Here is a 15,750-nt window from a genome sequence, read left to right on the forward strand (position 1 = left end):
AAAGAGAGAATCTAACACGATTCGAGGAAAAGCTTAGCAAAGACTCCTAAAACTAAACTTCCCCTTTTAATCACCAAACGTCTACACCTACACTAAATTATCCTCCATTTCCAACACTTTAGTGAAAATATGAAAAAGCATAATTCTTAACATAACCAGTATACTCATTGGTAAACTATCATAATTAAGTAAACATGAGATTGAAAGAAAGAGGCTCAATTATGTCACTTATGATTAGTAATATTTGTGTCTTAACTATATTTTGCATATTTTTGTTCAAGAGTTTTTTAGATTTTTTTCAGAGTTTTTATTGTTGTTTTGTTTATTTCTTAAATTGCTGTAAAACATACTGAAAGTTACATCCTGTCTGTCTGTTTACTGTACAAAGTGAAAAGAGTTTTAAATATACTATTTACAAGGAAAAGAGTGAACGTACAAATGCTGACTGATGCCCACTCCGGCGCCTCGTTGCTTGTTTCCTGCTCGCTTCCATCCTGCTGATGAAGGTTCACCTGAACCGCCAACAAATGTGTGCGTATAAAAATACCAGAGATCCCGATCTATTCGTTAGGAGAGTCATCGGGGAGGGGGTGCTTGGGCAGGTGGATGGATCTGTTTGATTTAAGGCTAACTCGATCATTCTCACGTTAATGGTGTCGTCTGTGGAGCGAGGAAAAGGGGGGGGGGCGGCTGAACTTATGGTTAATAGTTATCAGCAGGTTAGTGGGGGACAAAAATAATCTATAATCATTCAATCGTGATTTTCTTCCCTCACCGACACGCACGCACGCACGCACGCACGCACGCACGCACACACACGCACGCACGCACGCACGCACGCACGCACGCACGCGCGCGCGCGCGCGCGCGCGCGCGCGCACGCACGCACACACACACACACACACACACACACACACACACACACACACACACACACACACACACACACACACACACACACACACACACACACACACACACACACACACACACACACACACACACACACACACACACACACACACACACACACACACACGCACGCACACGCACGCACCAAGATATTACACTGGTGCAATTAGGTTGGGGTAAAAGATAGAAGTGGGCGATGACAGAGATCCTCTCTGCAGTCTCCTGCAGGCCTTGAACCTGCGACCCGGCCAGCTAACAGACGATCGGACCTTTATGTCTGAAAGAGGCTTCTTTATTCTGTACAGTAAAATGCTGAGTCAGCAGACAGCTGGCTGGTGGGGGGTGGGTTGGGGGTGATGGGATGATAAGGCATGTCTACTAAGCGCCTGAACCTACACTGAGTAAAAGGTCCTGTGCGATAAACGAGGACGATTGACATCGGAGTGGAAAGCCAGAAAAGGCCGACAAGATGGCCGCCTTCGGCGCGCGTTCAAGTGGCCTCTTTTCAAATATACATCCTCCTCGAGCTTCGAACGGCATCTTCCTCACTTGGGCAACAACGCCCCGACTCCTACACGGTTCGTTGCATCTCGCCAACAAAAGAAACGACGACAGTGCATATTTTAATTATACACAATGCACAAACAAAGCGTTCCGTGTGCGTGCCTCTCAGGCTGCCTGCGTGAGTGAAAAGTTACGCCTACATCGAGAAAGTGGCGAGCCGGAAAAAAACAGCGAGTGCCTTGTGACTGGTGTCGTGTAACCTGAATGAAACGAAGCGGTCTGAAGGCTGCCGGGCTGTGAAGCGCGATGCGTCGGTCCGTCCGAAACGTCCTGAAAAATACAAAATGATGTGACGGCATCTGGCCTCGACGCGCCTGAACCCGGCCGTTAAACGTAGAGGACACCGAGCGGCCTGGTGCAAGGACACGTCCACTGGAGACCATTAAGGCACGTCCTTCCTCTCGGTGTCTTCGGCTCGCACCGTTCACAGTAAAACAAGTCCAGACTCACAAAATCTGCATGTGTTTTAAGTGTAGTGAGTGAGTGTGTGTGTGTGTGTGAGTGTGTGTGTGTGCATTTCATTTGTAACTTCAAACATCAAAGGAGGATTTGGCGGCTCTAAATCTGTCCGCCAGATCCGGTGTTCCCACTAGCGGCAAATAAATGTATGCGCATGGGGTAAAATATTCTACAGAACACGGTAAAAAAAGAAAAAAAGGGAGTTAAGGACTTCAGTCTTTCTGGCTTTTTGGTTGAAATAAAAACAACCTTCCTGCTGCCACTCGGCGTGGACAGGATACAAGATACTAAAACACTAGTGAAAGATTATACCAACGGAACAAAAAACAAGAAAAGCTTATGATATCATAGTCTTTGTTATTCACAATGTTATCATTATTATTGTTGTTCTTATACCCTGTTTTTTCTCCTTCTGTAAGAATATCTTATTATCATTCATGATTGTATTTCTCATAGCATACGAAGATCAGCTCTTTTGGCGTTGGGGATGGAAAGGAGGAGGAGGAGGAGGAGATGGGACGGGGGGTAAAAGGAGAAGAGTGCAGGACGGAGGAGGGGTGAGTCGGGCCGGGCCTTCCAGAGAAAGAGAGAGACAGAGAGGGAGGGAGAGAGAGAGAGAGAGAGCTGCACCAGTCATCTGCCTGTGAAACGTCCTCTTTCCGCCGTGACACAGGGGCAGATGGGCCACTGGTTCTGGCCGTGTTTCCTCAGCGGGGCTCTCAGGCCGTCACATCGCACCAGCCTCGCGCGTCCAACATCAAAGCCAAGGCGAGGTGTCGCCAAGAAGTACGTGGGCTCCTACCTCGCCGCCGGGGGCAGTGATGGACTCAGAGGGGAACGCCCCGCTGGCCGCGTTGTGAGGGTCCCGTCTTTCCCTTTTCCCTCTCAGTTCACTTTGTCGACAGCCTCTCTCCCGTCTTCCTCGCCGCGCTGTCCCAACATGGGCTAGGGTTGCAGTGTGTGGACAGTGTCTTTAAAGTCATCCCTGATCTCCTAACACTACATGCCCCCCCCCCCCCCCCCCAAACGTCCGCTCCTCCTCCTCCTCCTCCTCTGCTTGCTCTCACACGTCAGACTCAATGCTGGAGAGTTTCTCGTACACATGGCCATTGCTTCCATTGAAGGGACGCTGGGGGCCGACCCCCAGCATGGAGCCGTGGTGGTTCATCCCACCCAGGCTGAGCTCCTTCGGGAACCGCGGGGTCACGTTGGACATCACCCCGGCTGTGGCGGACGCCGGCAGGTATGACGTCGTGCTCATCTGGCTCCTGAAGTCACTGCGGCTGTTTTTGGCAACCTGCTGCTGCTGCTGCTGCTGCTGCTGCTTCTTCATGTAATATTGTTTGGCGCCGTGCATCAGACACTGGTCGTCACCAAAGGTGGGAATAAAGGGGTTGTGGTTTACCCTGTCCGGGTAAAGGGATTTGGAGAGAGAGAACCCTCCCCCTCCTCCTCCTTCCATCAAAGCCCTATCTCGGTCTCGCATGTCTCTCTCTCCGATGGAGCGGCGGTGGAGGCCCTCGCCGCCGCGGAGCAGGCCGAACGACGAGCCGTTGCCCTTCCGGCCCTCGCCCCCGTAAAACAAGGGGTCCCGCTCCCGCTCCCTCTCCGAGCCCCCGTGCCGCTCAAATATGTGCGCGAAGGGGCTGGTGCCCTCCATGTAGCGTTCTTTCTCCTTCAAGCTGACGCTCCTGGGCGGGGGCAGCATCCCTCCCATGCCGGCGCCGCCCATCCCTCCGAGGCCCCCGAGGCCCCCCATCAGGCTCCCCATCCCGCCGCACTCCTCCTTCTGAAGGTCGACGAATGCGTCGTACGAGTGCTGCCGCCTCAGCGGTTTGCCGAAGCCGCCGCTCTTCCTCCTCTGCTGGCCCTGAGGTTGAGACTGGGGGCCCGCGCCCATGCCCCCGCCTCCCCCACCGCTCCCCCCCCCCATCTGTTCCAAGAGGTGGTTGTTGTCCTCGCTGATGTCGTAGAGGTTCCCCGTCTTTTTACAGCCCTCGCAGCGCATGCAGGTGGCGGAGCTGGGGCGGCTGTTTCCTCCGCCTCCGGAGGAGCCGCAGCTCATGCCGCCGCCGTAGCCCCCGCCTCCCCCGCCTCCGTGCATGGACATCTGCTTGCTCAACCCTCCCCCGCTGGCCCGACAGTTCCTGCACTCCCACTCTCCTCCTGCTAGCCCAGATCCTCCCCCGCTCTTTGAATCAGACTTTTTGGGTTTGCTCTTAAGGAAGTCGTCCACCGGAACAAGGGTGGTGCAGGTCCCCACTCCTCCGTCTCTGCTCCCGGGGCCCTCCGTCAGGTCCACGTGCTCCCACTGGGGGACGCCCTCTTTGGGACGAAACTGGTCCAAATAAAAATCCCTGACGCTCTCCTTTTCTCTGAAGAGGTAGGCGTTGCCGTCGTTGTTCCCTCCTCTCTTGCGCTCGGGGGCCAAGAGCGGCGGGGAGGTGGAGCGGCGGCCGTGGTAGTGGTGGTGGCTGATGTGGTAGGGTTTCCTCCTGTAGCCCAGCTCGATCTCGTCCAGCTCCCGCCTGGACTTGGCGGAGGCCGGCCTCTTCTTCAGGCTATCGCGGTATTGTTTGCGCTTCTTGGCGTTGCCCTCCAGGTTCCCATAAGTCACTGTGTGCGTGGAAATGTCCGACACGTCGGACCGGATGTTCCCCTCGTCGTCTCCTCTCCCGCCGCAGTAGCCATGGCCCGGCACAAAGGTGGAGCTCGAGGCGCCGCCCTTGAAGGAGAACTTCCCGTACAGGTCCGGAAGCCCTCCTTTGAAGCCCTGGCCTGGGGGCGGAGTCTGTCCGGACAGCAGGTCAAACTTGCTCATGTTCCTGTGGGTCAGTGCCGAGCAGGGCTGGGTGGTGAAAATAGGGGCCACCCCTCCGCCCAGGCTGTCGCAGTCAAACATGCCCCCCTCCTGAGAACTGGCGCTGCCCAGACTGTGGGGCCGGTTGGCGAGCGGCCCGCTGAGCCCGAGCGTGGAGCCGTGGTGGTGCAGGTAGTGGTCCTGGTACAGGTTACTGTCCTTGAGGTGCAGGTTGCCGAACGTCCTCTCCACCTCGCTGATGTAGTCGCTGAACATGTTGTCCTCCGGGGGGTACGGCGCCTTGCAGTCCGAGTGGCCCGCCAGGCTGCGCCGGTGCTCGGAGATGTCGTAGACGGACGAGTCGCGGCGGATGAAGTCCAGAGCGCTGTGCGGCGAGCCGTTCACCCCCGACAGGGAGGCCATGTTCTTGGCGGTGCGCAGCAGGCGCATGATGTTGGAATGGGTGTTGTTCATGGTGGCCGACGGCGAGTTCAGCGCCGAGCTGCTCTTCTCCTCTATCTGCACCCCGTGGATGCAGCTGTAGATGCCCTGTGTGCGGAAAAACACGGGAAGAGGCAGCGTTAGAGAGGGAGCGTTTACCATCAGTCACTAATGTTGTGCCGTAAACATTCTGAAAACAAAAGGAATACAGCCGTTTCTGCTGATGCTGTTTATGCCTCGCTCAGGATAAACACAAAGTCAAGGCAGATGTTCCACGTCGTTTATAGACTGAAGCATGTGGAATATCAACTTATCATCCCAGACAAAGTGGGGATACACTGCGAAGATTCAGATAGGACGCCTAGCTAGGATTGATGGAGGCGAAGGGGCCGTAAACACCTTTAATCAATGTGATTAGAATTCGGCTGAACAATATCCTGCGGCAGTTATTAAACACCTCAGAAGGCAGCGGCAAGGAGACGCCGGCTGAGCGTTGCAGTGACAGAGAGACAAACTGCACCATTTGCATTCAGTGATGTACGGTACAATATATAGATAAAAATGGATGTGAGGAGGAGAGCAAACCAGGCATGATGGATGGGCACGATAAAGGATCAGATCAATTCCAAACAATGATTATGCTCCGTTTTCTTCCACGTCCGTAGAGGAGTGACTGGCCACAGTCAAAGTTCACAGATCCGCTGACCCCCGTCCTGCTCGCCCCCGCTGAGGGCGGGAGGAGAGTTTAGGGGTCAGCTGGCTGTCACCTCCTCTCTGCTGTTCAGCCTCCTCCTTTTATTCGCTGGTACGAGGCGCTGACCCTCAGCTCTCCTTGTCCTCGCTAGTCAATTAGCTACATGGACATTGCTGCGGGGGAAAGCCTGCATCCCTCACTCCACCTTTATAGGTCATTACGTCGTGCAATTTCACACTCTGTAAACAGCCAAGCATGCAAAGCTTGACACTGGCTGACAACGAGCGGTTAAGATTAACACAAAAGGCCTCGGAGAGGAATGCGGGCTTCGGATCTCGAAGTGGAGGACAGATGTAAACGCCCACCTGCGAGATATCTCAGGGGTTTAGAAACATCATTCAATGTTTATCTGGCCCTTCGCCGTCTTATCTGTGTTCCTTTTTCCATCTGCCTGTTTATACAATTTGTCATCACTTCATATCTTTGTTTTTCTTCTTTTATTGTCTTGATTACGCCCCACCTGCCGCAAAATCTGTCACGCCTTCCCTCCTGTGACATTTTTGTGACGCATCCCATCTTGGCCTGACTTTTGCAGAACCATCCATCCTCATCTTTAGATGTTTCACCCCCCCCCTCCCCTCCCACCCACCCCCATCCTCCTCCAGTTTGAGTTTCGACCTTCGTAGATGGCGGGAAAATAATGTTGCATTGAGCAGTAACAGCAGCAGAGAGCAATGTTGAAGTGAATGCACACACACACACACACACACACACACACACACACACACACACACACACACACACACACACACACACACGCACGCACGCACGCACACACACACACACACACACACACACAGGCACAAGCATAAATAAGCAACAAGAAGTTAATACTGTAGTGCATCAAATCACATCTAACAAAGTGATTGCTGCTTCGTATTCAGCAGCAGATTTAGTCGGCTCCACATGCCCACACGATGTAACAGTTGGCAGATTGCTGCCGGCCTGGTGCTACTGTAGCTGATTATGTGTGAATAGCAATAACTGAGGCCTGAGGCATGCTCAGAATTCTCAATCCACCGGGGGAATCACGGCAAAATCTATAAGTGATTACACCGGAACAGAGAGGCAGGAAATCAACAACTAACTAGCTACCACTATGTCCACTTGCTTATGCTGTGGAGAGCCTCCTATTGAACAGCTGAGCTGCAGCTCACAGCTTCATAGTGGTGCAGGTATACGCGGCTAAACACGATGTGGTGAGAGGGCTGTGCCTGATTAAAGTCCTAATGCATCGACTGTTCTAAAGCCATTAGAGGCTTTTTAAATCAATATCATTAATTAGTTTTAGCGTTGCAGGTGGGACCTGAAGGAGCAGGTAGCCGGGGGGGGGGAGCGCCGAGCCCCTCGCAGGGCGGCAGCGCTAACCGACCGTGAAGCTGCGACCGAAGCCACGTGATGTCTCATTTTTTACACTCTCAGGCTTAAATGTTAATTGCAGCAATAACAATAAAGTTCATTGGATTACGCTGTGAAATTTAAAAAAGCGTAATTAATCTGAGTGGCAGAGCAAAGGGTGGGGGAGGAGGGGCGGGCCAAAACAAAAGAAGAAATGGCCAAGACTGGAAAGCAAACACTTGAGTAAATGAGAAGGGACAAAGTGACGCTGTGGAAAGATAATAAAGTGTAATTTCCACTATTGTTTGGCGCTCGCTGCTGCATATGCAAATGAACGACACTGATTCATCTCGCTGGCGTTCATTCATGTTGTCACATTGCAGCAGTGACAGAGGTAATGTCTGTAAATGAGGGTAATAACGGGATGTTATACAGAGCATGATGGCTCTCAGATTCAGTCCCGTACAAAATATAATGATGAACAAAGAAGAAAAACACTGAGCTTTGGAAACGAGAAGTCAAGTGACATTTTTCATGCTCCTCCGTCCCAAACTGACGGGGGCACTGCGACCATAAACACACAGCGCCAACGTGAAATTAACACCACACACACACAAAAAATCAAAGTTGGCCACTGGAGCGTAATATTGGAGCAACGAGGGGAAAATGTGTTTGTGTTTCCCCCCCCTGTAGCCTTTGCTTTCTTGGCAAAAGCAGCCATCGCAGCACATGGAGGGAGGGGGGCTGCAGCAGTGTGTGGCTCTCTGCTGTAAATTAGCCACGTGGTTTCGCCTGCAGCGGTTTCACCTTCAGAGGCGCACAGTGAATTACACCGGAGCCATGACAAAACAATTGGAATGCAAATCAAATACCTCAGGGGTGACTTTGGTCCCCCGGGATCCGGTAATCTACCCTCCCCGCTTCTGTGGCCCGAGTTTTGTTAAGTGCAATATTGATTTTGGCTCAACATTTTGTAAATATTTACCCCCATGGACGTCAGACAGGCCCAAACACCAAAAAACACCAAAAAACAAAAAGGATCTGTTTGGAGGGTCTGTGTTAGCTGGGTGCTACATTCTCATGTTCTTCAAGCGTGGCTAAAAAAGGTCATTAAGGCCGACCAGGAACCGTAGTAAATAAGAGAAATATAACCATTTCCTTGAGCCACCATATCTGGAACCTTCCTACGTTTCCCATTGATCAGGATGTACCTATCGGATCACAGAGTGAATGCTGAGAAGCAGCGGAACAGAAGTGCAAAATGAGCACATACCATCATCTAAATATCTAAAGTTCATAGAATCAGCACCAAAAGCTACTGGTCACAATGAGCTGTAGCGTCATCTTTCCTATTTTAAACTTTTACAGGTTGGCTCCGTCTTAAACAGACCTTACTGGCCATTTAAGGAGTTGATGATGTGTCTCAAACAGTTTTGCTGTACAGGTGGTCTCTGGTCAAAGGACATTTTGTCCTCAGTCCCCCCCCGTCCCGTCTCACCCTGCTGATGGAGAAGACGAAGCCCGGCTGGCCGGAGCAGACGCCCATGAAGCAGAAGCGCAGCTGCCAGTAGAACCAGTGCTCACAGATGAAGGTGATGAGCGACAGCGCCATGGCGGCACCGAGCATGTAGAAGACGCCGGCCATGTTGTCCACATCCAGCTGGCTGGACATCACCTCGTTCTTCTCGTGGTGGCAGATCCCCGTCAGCCACAGGGACTCCAGCTCCTCCATCTCACCTGGATGGAGGAGGTAGGATGCACAGAAGGGAGGGATGGATGGCAGAGGAGAAAAGGAGACAAAACAGATGTTTGGGTGCACAATGAGTGTGAGAAGTGCTTTTCATGATGGGTTCATGAATCAGAATGAAGTGGGAAGGGGTGTCAAATAAAAAGAGGAGGAGGGATGTGATGTAATAACAGGACGAGGTTTGGAGAACAACAGGGACGGAGAGATGATGCAACAGAAGAAGAGAGGAGGGAAGATGGCGGGCAGACAGTGTGTGTGGGGGGGGAGCAGGGGGGGGGGGGGGGGGGGTTAGGAATGAAACACAGCCTTGAATTTTGCAGAACCTTCATAATAGACTAGAAGAAAGTTACACACCGTCGGTCACATGTTAATTACATTGATCTTTTTTCTTTCTACAGCACAATTTGTACAAGCCTCGGGTTCGGCGTCTGTGCAGGGTGGTGAAAAGAGAAGAAAGCCTGGCTAGAAGTGTGTGTGTGTGTGTGTGTGCGTCTGACGCCGGTCCCTGAGCTTCTGGTCTCTTTTGTGGGTCACCTTCTGTTTCACCACGAGCTGTTCTCTATGGAAGCCGACTGTGGCAGGACAAGAACCGGGCCTCGCTTAATTAATCATACACTCAGCCGTCGTGGCGGTCGGAGCGCTGGCCGTCCTGTGAGCGTCGACCGAGGAGCGCCACGCCATGCAAACACACACACATACATACACATATATATATATACATATATACATATACATGTAGAGAGAGAGAGGTACCCAAGCACACGCACAGGCAAACCCAGACAGTCACACAGAGGACACTACTTTCTGTCGGCTGACAGAGGGATGAAATGGCGACCCAGACTCCCTCTCCGGCCGTCCCACCGGGCCGCTGAGCCCCCCGCGTGAGCCCGACGGCTTCCTAGAACACCGGGTGGAGAGTGGATGGTGACGCGTGACAAAGTGACATTGAGATCCTGAGAGGGGCGAGACAAGGCCGCTCGGTTCTTGTTTGAAGGCTTTTCGCCCAGTGGCACGGGGGGATTTTACTCCGAGCCGGCCCGTATTCACACACACACACACACACACACACACACGAGACGCACACAAACTACTCCAACGTACGTGTTTTGAAAAACAATCAGACTTAACCCACTAATAACACTCCCCGAACTGCATGTAGGTTGATAAAAATAAACCAGTGTCAAACATTCTCTCTGTTTCTCCCTCTGACCCACACACACCATCTTGCCTGCACACAAAGAGGCCTAACCCATATTCACATGCGCGCACACACACACATACACACACACACACACACCACCCTTTGCACTCTGCCTACACGGTGTTGAAATACCCCAGGAGCTATGCTGGCACGCCTAACTGGGACGCACTATAGTGGGCCCCCTCAGGGCCCTTGGTTCAGGATGCTCACAACATGCTGGACGGTGCCCAAACCAACTAGAAACAACACACACACACACACACACACACACACACACTCACACAGCAAACTTCCATCCTGCATGGGGCTGTGCATGAACACGGGCCGATGCAGAGGTCGATGAGACAAAGCGAGCAGCAGCTGTTTGAGAGTTTCACTCGTTCACCATGAAGAGTTTTTGCTCAAAATCCGCAAAGCGTGCGCCACGCGGGTCAGGAACAGTTATTTTGAACATGTTCTGACTCATTAACGCTCCAGCTAGAGCTGACGGGAATGAAGCGTTCCTAAAGAAGAGGCCCCCGGGGGCTTGGACGGTCTGCTATAAAAGGCAAGCGGGATCACAAAGCGCCGGACCCCCCCGGTGGAGCTAAATCTCCGGTTCCATCCCTCGCAACACTAGCCCCTCTCCTGTCGGTCCCGGTTAGTGTGAGCGGCCTCACGCGTACTGTTGACTTGCAGAACCACGTAATCTCCTTCATTGTGGTCACAGACACCGAAACGACTAAGATTCTTATATGATTCTTACTTTAAAGAAAGTCCATGTGGGAATAATTACATTTTTGTTGAGGTTTTGAAGTTAACTGTGATCCTTTCCCCATCAGACTATCAATGTTTCCATGTAAATGGTTGAGTAGAATGTTATTATAACAGAAGAGAAACAATATAAGATGTGTCTGGTGTCCTGTTCTTAACAAGGAGGATTCGGCATCATCTCAGCCACGTATCCTGCATCTTTGAGTCCTGGACTACTTCTCGCCGCATCAGCACAGCTGCTTGCTTCTCCTTCCCAAACCGCGGCGCCATCTATGAATAAACCATCGGCGGGAAGCGGCACGCCGTCTCACCGTCTCCAAAGAGCTGGAGGATGGCCAGGTCCACGTGCCTCTTCCAGAGCGATTCCTTCTGGATGGCGATGCCGTACCCCGTGGTGGCGAAGATGTAGCCGCTGCCGATGGTCACCAGCTTGCAGCCCTCGTCCCGGCCGGCCATGTAGTTGAGTACGGCCGCGTCGTAAATGAAAGCGTCTAGTTTGCTAATGTAAAAAGAGAGTAAGGGGGGGGGGGGAGGGACAGAGAGAGACGGGTTACAATTGATTGGCACTTAGGAGTCAGACATCGGAGCTACAACATTCCAATTAACCTGCTAAATAACTAAGCTGCTGATAAGTGTAATAGACTTTGGCTGTTTTTATGGTGAAAGGCTGGAGCAACAAAAGCCCACTTGATGAATGAGGGGGGGGGTTATTGAGCTGCAGCACGTTCACATGATGAGCTTAGACATGAACACGGGACTTTGGCATCGATCCACTTCTCAGCTATTCGCCCCACAATCCTGCTTTTCATTCCCTTAAAAGATGCAATGAAAGAAGCAGGTTTCAATGACGTTACATAACGGATGTTCACGTGCGCTGACGTGCACTCATCGAGAGCCTTTAGTTTCTCACCCGGCCTTGAGACTCTGCAGCGCCTCGTTGACGTTCCTCTGATGGAACTTGGTCATGTAGCCGTGCATCTCTGGGTAGTTGTTCCTGATGTTTCTCTCCGTGCTCCCGTTTGGCACGGTGCCAAACCGAAACGGAGGCGAGAAGTCGTTGGGACTCTGGAACTAAACACCGGGGACACGGCACGTAGAGGGGGGGGGGGGGGTTAAAGGTGAGATAACCCAGGCGGAGATGGCACAGCATCAAACAGAAAACCTTCTATCTTACCTTCTTGTCTGAGAGACCAGTTACCTGGTCCACATACTCCTCCTGGATCATGAAAGCAGCCAGGTTGGCAGTGTAGGAGGCCAAGAAGATGACAGCGAAGAAGGCCCACACCGACACCATGATCTTGCTGGTGGTGCCTTTGGGGTTCTGCACCGGCACAGAGTTGTTAAAGACCAGACCCAGAGCAGCCAGATGGCCTTGCCGATGGTGAAGGACGGGCCGTGGGGCTCTGCACGAAACGCAGACAGATCATCTTTAGCTTCTGAACCAGTGGGACCTACGGCTGGTCCACTTTCACCGCTGGCTCTGCATCAGCTGGCACCGAATCTGGTGTGTCCGTTTATCTTTCCCTAATGCGGAATCTGAAGGACTGATCAAGGTGATCAATCGACGCCATATTAGCGTCAGATATTCAATTTATCCCAAACTGTTGTTTCTGACCCCTTACCTGCAGATGAATGGCATTCCCATCAGCCCCAATGTTTAGTGCTAGCTAGTCAGTATGCTAACTAGAGCTAAGCTGAGCTAAGGAGCGCGATCAACATTATAGCTGCTGTACATCCGGTGTTACCTCATTAGGTCTGTATTTAGCATTCACTAAACCCACAGACTTTCACTTAGACGGGCATTCATATATTTTCGGGGATCATTTAGGGAGCTGAGCTGGCAGCAGACTGGCTCATTGCAGCCATTATGCCGGGCGATAAGCAGTTGGTTCATAATGTTTGAGTGGGCATGTGTGAGTGTGTGAGGGAGAGAAAGAGAGCGACAGAGTCTGCGAGCGAGCATGTGGGTGTCCATTGTTGTGAGGCTTTTGTCTCACAGACTTCATGGTGCCAAATATCTCCTCCGCGAAGTTTGTGAAGAAAGTTGGTTAAATGAATCGAGCAGAGACTTCACAAATGGTCACGCCATTGATACATCGTTGCATCGAATCCTTGGAGGCCAAACTTCGATCTGCACTCTTCATGCTACCAACCCCCCCCCCCCCCCCCCCCCCCGCCCCCCCATGCAACAAGCAGAAAAAACAAGGAGGCACACAGAGAAGAGAACAGCGCTTTAGGAGGTGTACATGTTGAAGGGTGAGAAGAATGAAAGGAAAAGATCACCATTGTCTATAAATAGCCACATCAGTGATAGAGCTGTGGGGAGACATTGATGTTTTTTGATTTTTGTTTCTTATCTTCTTGGCTGGGGGAGATCTAACACAAAACCAGCCCCCGGCTGTCAAGGCTGACACAGGATTTTTTGGGGGGGAAATATGGAAATGAATGCAGAAGCCCAGTCCGGTGTGAAGGAAGCAGGACTCCCAGGCAGTGAGACACACCTGGGAGGGATCAAAGGAGAGCAGCGTGGGGGGGGGAGGAGGAGGAGGAGGAGGAAGTCATTGGGTCAGAGAGGAAGGCTGGTTTCTATGCGGGGGCAGGCTGCGGTCGGTTCGTGGATATGTATGTGTCCTGTCGGCATCGTGCACAGCGAGAGAATTTGCACAACTGGGGAGAGAAAGCGTGAACCTGCAGAGCTGCAGCCGCGCTCCCTCATTGGTGCAAATGACTAGTTGGAGCATTACTCATCGATCACTCCCTCTGCAGAGGCGCAAATTGCAGGCCGCCATGTTCTCTGCATACTCTGGGTGCTCGTTGGCTGACTCTCCAGCAAAGATTGAAAGAACATCATGGTTTTACTCTTGTGTTTGGTGGCGAGTGGATTTGCAGATGACAATCGTAGTGTTGTAGTGTTTTGGCTGCCTAACATCTTCCCATTCAGACGCTATTCAAACAATCTGGAACCTGTGAAATGCCAGAGACTCAAAGCCAGCATGCGACCGAACCTGGGGAGGGCCGTGGGCCCCCAACACGCACTTGCATCAATTTATCTATCAATTTAGCAGTGCAAAAAGTAGTTTGATGCCACAAGAAAAGGAGTAAATTAGGTATTATTAGTTTTTTAGTGTATCAAAAGGCCTCCTTGTCACCAGAAGAATTTCCAGAAGAAATGTCATCACATTTCAGTCACATGAGCCATTTTCTGTTATAAGATCGCTTTTACTTTGATATTTAAGTACAAGACTATAAAGTCGTTTTACCTGCAAATGAGTAGTTTTATACACTTTTACTACTACTGAACAAACCTCTGCACTCTTGTTTTATATAGAATATTTTAAAAGCCAACAATGTTGGTTCTTTGAGTCCGTACTGACCTTTCCACATTGCAGTGGCATCGGGGTCTGAACGCGCTGAGTTGCTTTTGTTCAGTATCCACAGTCCGAGTTGGCGGAGACACGCACTTTAACACACTTTGTTGTCGTGTGCATGAACGCGATTGCTGTACATTTCCTACACAACAGATTTGCTGCAGCGTGCTGAAAAGTCTGCCTTTGAGCTCCATTGATCGCACGTCGCAGCGGTGTAAGATTCTGTGGTAAATTCAACCCAGGCGTGCCCCCCCCATCCTCTGCGTGCTGAGCGACGAGGGAGGCACGCAGAGGATGGGGGGGGCACACCGTCCACAAGGTGTTTGCATCCATTTGCATCTGTACCCTCAAACAAGTGCAGCCCTCCCCCGACAGGTCCCACAGACCTGTGTGTGTGAGCGTGTGTGTGTGTGTGTGTGTGTGTGTGTGTGTGTGTGTGTGTGTGCGTGTGTGCGTGTGCGTAGCTGCAGCCTCTCACCTTTGCCGTCAGCCAGACAGCGGTTGTAGCCCACAGGGCTGAAGTACTCGAATATAAACACAGCCATTGCTGACACCAGCAACAGCATCACGAACATCATCACCCACACATCGGCGCTGAAGGGCTCTGGAGGGCAGGAGAGAGGGAGGAGAGATGAAGGGAGACCAGGGATTGAGGGAGGGGGGACGGACAGAGATGAGGACAAAAGAAGAGAAGGGTGAGGGAGGCGAGATAAGGAGACCGAAGACAGGGGAGACATCGCGGGAGGAAGGGTGAGCAAAGAGCGAGGGCGCAGAGAGGGAGAGAAGCAGGGAGGGAGGGAGGATGTGAGAAAGAAGCGAGAGAGGGCAAGAGAGATATGCAAATGTGGAGCACCAGATTGAGAAGAGGAAGGAAGAGTAAGAGAAATGGAGTAGGAGTGGGAAATATGAGAGGGCAAAGAGACAGGGAGCCAAAGAGAGAATACAGAAACAGCCATATTTTTCCATGCACTCCAGTCTGCCTCCTCATCATACTAACACGTTCACACTTAAATCACACGGCTCCACTACATCACTAGAAGGTGTAAGAATGGATGTAACCGGGTTAGGATCCACAGCGCGTAACGTTACATTGAGTTCAAACTCAAACCAGGCTGCACGGATCCCAATGAGTGTGCATCTCCTGTGGATCTATCTGATGGACAGGTCAATGTCAAAATGTGAGGTGTGGTTTGTGAGCATGAACCTCCACCAGGAGGAGGACGCCGCGCTCCTCACCTAAGAAGGCCGAAGGTGAAACTGTGCGTTGCTACGGGAGACCATGACGCTGATGCCCGTCTCGATGAAGGGGACGGAAAAGTCGATGACCTCTGACCTCTCCTCGTTGATGGTCAAAGAGCCAACGGCCATGTGGGCGTTTTTTAACACCACCTGGAAGAGATGGGGGACAAACGG

General features: G+C 51.8%; 1 protein-coding gene across 1 annotated transcript in view; it reads right to left on the minus strand.

Moving 5' to 3' along the window:
• Positions 1 to 1,633: 1,633 nt before the first annotated feature.
• Positions 1,634 to 15,750, minus strand: part of grin2ba (glutamate receptor, ionotropic, N-methyl D-aspartate 2B, genome duplicate a) — a 76,825-nt gene continuing 62,708 nt past the window's right edge. The window contains 9 exon segments of the mRNA XM_037476488.2: positions 1,634 to 5,284; positions 8,767 to 9,005; positions 11,281 to 11,468; positions 11,880 to 12,040; positions 12,144 to 12,322; positions 12,325 to 12,372; positions 14,816 to 14,941; positions 15,574 to 15,600; positions 15,603 to 15,726. Of these exon segments, the coding sequence (XP_037332385.2) occupies positions 2,999 to 5,284; positions 8,767 to 9,005; positions 11,281 to 11,468; positions 11,880 to 12,040; positions 12,144 to 12,322; positions 12,325 to 12,372; positions 14,816 to 14,941; positions 15,574 to 15,600; positions 15,603 to 15,726 (3,378 nt within the window). The 3' untranslated portion in view covers positions 1,634 to 2,998.

This window comes from Pungitius pungitius, chromosome 12, assembly GCF_949316345.1.
Source record: "Pungitius pungitius chromosome 12, fPunPun2.1, whole genome shotgun sequence".
Taxonomy (NCBI): Eukaryota; Metazoa; Chordata; class Actinopteri; order Perciformes; family Gasterosteidae; genus Pungitius; species Pungitius pungitius.